The sequence below is a fragment of the Octopus bimaculoides genome, chromosome 3 (assembly GCF_001194135.2).
Source record: "Octopus bimaculoides isolate UCB-OBI-ISO-001 chromosome 3, ASM119413v2, whole genome shotgun sequence".
Lineage (NCBI taxonomy): Eukaryota > Metazoa > Mollusca > Cephalopoda > Octopoda > Octopodidae > Octopus > Octopus bimaculoides.
In genome coordinates, this window is record NC_068983.1 from 117,766,100 (window position 1) to 117,772,788 (window position 6,689).

At 31.7% G+C, this 6,689-nt stretch overlaps 1 protein-coding gene across 1 annotated transcript in view; it reads right to left on the reverse strand.

Annotated features, from left to right (window-relative positions):
* Nucleotides 1-365: 365 nt before the first annotated feature.
* The window catches only part of LOC106867234 (metabotropic glutamate receptor 3), a 48,474-nt gene continuing 42,150 nt past the window's right edge, over nucleotides 366-6,689 (reverse strand). The window contains exons 3-4 of the mRNA XM_014912049.2: nucleotides 4,828-5,448; nucleotides 366-4,046 (exon numbers count right to left, since the gene is read on the reverse strand). Coding sequence (XP_014767535.1) covers nucleotides 2,950-4,046; nucleotides 4,828-5,448 — 1,718 coding nt within the window. The 3' untranslated portion in view covers nucleotides 366-2,949. The remainder of the gene's footprint in view (nucleotides 4,047-4,827; nucleotides 5,449-6,689) is intronic.

Below are 6,689 nucleotides of genomic sequence, written 5' to 3' on the forward strand. Positions count from 1 at the left end.
CGATGCTCTAACGATTTTGAAGGCTAACCATAAGCTGACAATTACAGTTTCTATTTGAAGTGCTAATTAATTTCAATTTCTCATTATCCGAATTATGATGATAGGTTTCCTCATTAGTCTAAAAATTGCTTACATGATATATAAGTATTTCATAAATTAGTATATGATAAATTAGTATTTGAAAACAGAATTTTAAATTAACATGTGACCTCTTTAACAGATTTCTGTAATTAACTCTTGGCAATTTATAAGTTAAGAAAAAATAATAACTTTAAACCACATAAATTTGCATTAGAAGGTACAATCGATAACAGTACAAAGAAAATGTAATATGTATTTTATTAAATCAAATTAATTTCATCACTTTGCAACATCTGGAATGTATTTGTTTAAAATATTGTTTCTTTCCATTGATAAAATGTACACGATGTAAACACATTTTTGCTGTAACCATTTCATTTCGATATTAACAATTTAAAGTACAAATAGTAATGTTATATTGTGGTTGTTGTTGATTATCTCCAGTTCAGTTTTGACCAAGAAGTGGTTCTGTCCATAGCCGCTCTGTCTTTATTTAGACATAGTGTACATGGGAACCCATTATTTAATGTTTCACTTTTCAAGAAAGCGGAATATGATTTGAGGAAGTATTTGGTGCATTTTGTGTTGATCTACAACATTCTACAACATTCTACAAGGTCGATCTCCATCATCCATATCACTTCATTGCAATAAAATCTTATTTTATATAGATAAGAGGAAAGGTTGTCTGTCAAGCATTAAATGAGTAGAATATGATCCGCTAAAGAAGTTTAATAATACTGAAAGATGCTCATCGCGTTCACTAGTTGGTTTTAAAGACCAGATAAACTCTAATCTACTTTGACGATATTATTTTTAACTTTTGATAAATTGATCTTATTAGAGTTTTCCCACTTACGGTTTATTTTTATTACATTTTAAACACTCCTAGAGGGGGTTGTTGTCTAATAATTGCTTAGATGATTTTACTAAGGTGTGATTGCCAACTCGTTATTTTACATATGTAAATTCCTGCACTAGTTAATAACAACGACACTCTTCTGCTGTAGAATCTCACTTTTTCCAATTAGGTGATATTTTCCAATTTAGGTGTTAAACATATGTCTCTACTTCAGCAATAGTAATAAACTTGTAAAGATGAATTTTATTTCTTTATTCAGCTTCTTTACATTATCAGGTGTTTTAGTGTCTGTTTATGAAAAATTTATCTGTAGCTTTTATAATTTAGACTGGTTCATTTAACAAGACAAACGGTTATAACGAGAAAACTCATAATTTTAACTGAACTGTTAGTAAAACTTAACACACACACACATGTACACGCACACACACATGTACACGCACACACACACACATTCACATACACACGCACACACACTCTCACACACTCACACGCAACACGCACACGCACTTATACACACACACTCACTCACACAAATAAGTATATATACATATGTACACACATATTTATACACACACACATATACAGAGAGAGAGAGAGACAGACAGACAGACAGACAGACATATAGACAGACAGACAGACAGACAGACAGATAGATAGATAGATAGATAGATAGATAGATAGATAGATAGATAGATAGACAGACAGGCAGAAATAGATAGATAGATAGATAGATAGATAGATAGATAGATAGATAGATAGATAATGGTTATGGGTTATGATATTTCCTTTAGTATATTTGCAAAAGAAAAGTTGGGAGTCGTGACTTCAACGTGTAATTTTGATATTTCTTATTGCTTAATCTTTCGACATAGCATAGTCCGACTTTTGCTGACGTTTAGGGATATCATGGATTGAATAAACCCTATTATATATTACTTTTGCGTATACTAACAATCTTAGATGAATCAAAGTAAAAACCGAGATTTGAAGTAAAAGAAAAAGCATAAAAGGAAAAGTACCTATTCACCGTTTTTATTTTATTAGAATAATAAATTCATTATCAGCTTAAATTCATACATTTGTATTGAAGAAATAGAGTAGTTTGAATTTATTGAAGAATAATATTGTTTTTACTAAGTGAATGTCATTATTTAATTGAAACGGTACAAGGAAAGTAGCCCATTTACTATATAACCATCTATATGATGTCTGAAGCATCTTAATATTATGTGGAATATATTAAGTAATTTTTGGTCCCTTTATATTTATCTTTGGACTTGACTTTTGCTGGCGGTAAATTCAAGCCAAATACAATATATCTCATCACATGCGTTTCTATAGATCTTCAATCTATTTTGTTTAAAGACCTTTACTAGAGTAGCTGGTAACACCCATAATTTTTTCAGCTCCTTCTTGGTTAACATAAATTTGAAACGTTACTAATTTGTTTGATTGCATTATTTACAACAATATAAAGTTTTATAATTATTCATACTTTTTGTTTGTTCGATCCTCTCACTTTGTCAAGCAAATGGGCCTAAGTCTTTCTATCAGGAAAATCAACAAAAACAAAACATTTCCAATAAATAAATATCTGATCTAATTTGACATTATTGCGCTAACTTTTCTAATACTTTACTTTCTGCAACTATGGTGTTATCTTTTGTAACACCATCACTAAGTTAATATTTTTCAGCGCCAATATTATAATTCGATATATATTTCAACTATAGCATTTTAATCCAATCTACTATTACTCTAGCACTACAATGACACTTATCACTGCTTTGATTTTATGATTTTATGATTATATCGACTGAAACTACTTTCCAGTTCTTGAAAACAATGTTTATACATTGACAAAAGCAAGATTCAAAATTAAGCAACAACCTAACAAAATCCGAATTCTTTGTCAGTCCATTATGAAAGCACAAATTAATAGGTTTCAAAACTTCGGAAATCTTTCTGTCTATGCACGAACACTTATTTTATATACAGTTCAGCTATTTTCTTTTGTTTCGTTCTCTGTAGATGACGTACAGTTTTGTACCGTAAGTAGAGGCAACAAAGATATATTGTATAATTATTACTGCTGTCGATTGAAGTATAGTAGCTATCCGTGGTTTACTTTCAAAGCGTTCGAATGGGGTAAAAGTAAAACACACTAAAGCAATGAGGAAAGCTTCGTAATATATTATTTTATCATTGTCGTAAATAGTTGATCCATTTTGGTAAATATCATTGTTGCTAGTAGAATTCCGACTTTTGTTTGAGAACAATAGAATCAAACAAAGCATTATGGCCTCATAAAGCAAGGCGAAGTAAAAATCCCAATCTTTTGATCTACAGTAAAGAAAAATATTATTTGTTGAAACTTTTTTGATAACTACTTGCGCAGGCATTTGTAGTCCATTAAATGCTAATGGAGAAATTCGTAGTAGAATAGTGAGAATAAAAACAAAACTTCCCATATTTATGCAATTTAAACTGCAGCACTTAGTGTCTGTATTAAATGTTATATGATTCATTTCATTGGATTTATCTTTTTTATTCTTGCCTTTTAGTGGAATATTTTTAAAAAGTCTATTTAAATGTCCAACATAGTGACGGATTGTACCGACGCTGTAAAACATGAGAGATAAATGTAGAGCATAAAATAATTGTAAACATATAATATTACTATGACAAATAATATCTAAGTGTCGCTGTAAGAAAGTAAAAGGTAAAAGAAATCCAAAAGTTGCAACCAGAAAGGATAAAAATTTGAATGACATTCCAATATACAAATGATGGTTTCTATGCTTTGAGAAAAGAAGTAAAAGCGTTACACTAAACAATTCTCCAACACTACAAAGTAAGATTATAATAATCCCACCAGGGGAATCATAGGAGAACCATGTACGTTTATCATCAACACACTCACTGTTATCATCATTAGGGTGTTTCAAATATTCACATTGTAAGCATTTATATGAAATATTACTCGTTGAAACCCAGCCAGGAGGACATTTTTCACAAACCCAACAACATGACTGTGATCCGATTTTGCGTTTATAGCCTTTTCCACAAGGAACTGAACATCTTGACATCGGCTTTACTCCTGAAATGAATCAATGCATATAACATTCACAGCATTGGTTCCAATATATAGGATTTATGATAGTCTCAATACACATAGTTTTAAAAATGTTTTTGTCACGAAATTTAATTTCATTACTTTTAGTTTTGTGTTAATTGTAATAAAATACAGATGCTGTGAATGAAACTTTTCATGGATGGAATGGAAAATAAAATAGCTGATACGACATTTCAGCACAAATATCTCTCTTTACCTTGCATAAACAGCAGTATTTTATAGAAATTGCTATAAAAATAATGAATGAGTTTTATTTTCGAGTAAAATCTATCAACGTTATTTAATGGTACATTTTATTTAAAATCAGCCAGTCTCTGGCTAACTATCATTCCATTTATATTGACGAGATGGACTTTGTATTGGTTTCATTGACATTTATTTCATTCCAGCAAAATTAATATTTCTCTTCAATTTCAGAATAGTTTAATATTAAATAGATATTAGACAACAGTCGCTTGTCTTCGATAAATTATTCTTCGCATGGCGCTTATTTTTAATCAACAAATCGATGTCAGAAAGATATATTAGAAAATAAGTAAAAGCAACATTATTAATCAACTTCTTAATTCTATTAGTTAAATATGAGATGATGGCTACTGTTTGGACTAATTAGATTCTTTCATAACGATGATGAATCTTTACTTTCTGGTAATATATATATTTTCAAATGTTTAACAAACTTTAAAACATATGCATCCGATGTATTTGATATTCTATGGAAAGGAAATTTAAAGAGTAAATATACCTTTATTCCAATGAATGTCTGAAGGATTAATGGTCAACGACGTGTCACTGTTAATTTGCTGCCAGCTTCCAATATTGATATATTCTAACTTTTTGATTGATTCATTGAACTGTAAAGTTATTATATCATAACGAGCGTTCACTTCTTGTCCATAACGGTCAAATTGGATGGGGACAGCAGAAAAACCTTGAAAGCGAATGTCTTTGTAATTCTGAAGAAGTTCTGAATAGTTGATAGTAGGCACCGATTTGTTTTCACATTTTTTTACTTCTAAAAGATTGTGTAATCCTTTGGCAATCGTATAAATTGCGTCGAACATATAAGTCCAGATGAAATTTAATGAAACTGGGAAGCAATCATGAAATGAAGTTAAATTATGAGGGAAGTCTGAAATATTTTGTAACTTTTTCAAAGAACAATCAGCTGCAATGTTGTATTGTTGGCATAGGAAAGGCAACAACCATTTGTTACGTCTGGGATGAATTTTCACCGGGTATTCGTCCGGCCGTTTGAGAGTCTGTGAATTTAATGTAACACCTATTATACCTTGCATAATGTGTGGTGGTAAGGTCAGAAATTCGCCACGTCCTGCCCATGCCTCACTTGCTATCCATGTTATCCCTAAACGAAAAGAAAATAAAAAATATTACACTTATGACCAAAAGAAGTTCTTTTTATCAACATAAAATGTTGGATTAACGAGAAGTGAATACTTGAGTGAAATGTTGACACTAAATACGGTAGTGATGTAAGGAAACGGAAATCGTTAGATGATCGTGGACTCGATCACTACGCTCAAGAAATTTCTCTTAGTTAAGTAAAATATCCACCTGGTTTTACACTCCAACCACTGCGCCAAATTCGGAAAGTACAACTAGCGTACTATTCCCAGAAACGTTAAAATAACGTACCAGTTTCTGTTTACACTGCTTCATATTCTCTTATTTCTCTTTCCGTATCTTTTATATACATCGTACACACACACGTACACACACACACACACACACACACACACACACACACACACACACACACACACACACACACACACACACACAAACATACACACAGAGACATATGTATGTACGTATATGTGTGCACGCGTGTGTGTGTGTGTGTGAAGGTATGTTTTGTTGTTGTTGGTTGCCATGAAAGAATGTCTATCCAGAGCATTCGAAAAATTGGCTTCTTCCATACTTATCTGATGATTAAACGTTTTGTTTAATACCAACTGGTGTTAGAATAATTCACCTTTCTTTAGAAAAAAAAAACAATTTCCATATAGGCACTTATTTGAACATTTGTTTGTTAACTTCAATTTTGTTCGTCGAACAGCCGCAGCCGAGATATGTCTTGTAATGTTGCACCAGGAATCTGTCTCTCATTAGCTTTGATAGATCCTCAGTTTCATATTGTTTCTGCTAATAATATTAAAGTAGTTGAGTGGTTTTTGTTCTCTATGTGTACCGAGCATTCTCTTCTCTTTAGAGCCCAAACCAGGTGTATGAAGAAGGAGCTTCAACATCACCTTAATAGTACTTATACTGTTCTTCTTATGAGGATTTAAAACATTTCACGGTTCGAGTGGAAGCTCAAAGAGGAGATTTATGAAAACAATAGAAATGTAACAACCACGAGTGTATATATGACTTAAGCGACCGAGAGCATAAGTCTCCCCACGGAACTCCTTATTGCAGAAACGGCCCCACTTTTCTTGGCTAGATATTTTCAGTTGGTAGATTGGAGAACAACAAGTGCCTTGCTCAAGAGCAAGATGTGACATATGATCTGGAATTTGAATACATGAGGTAACGATCGTGAGCCCAACAAACAAGTCATATATATATATATATATATATATA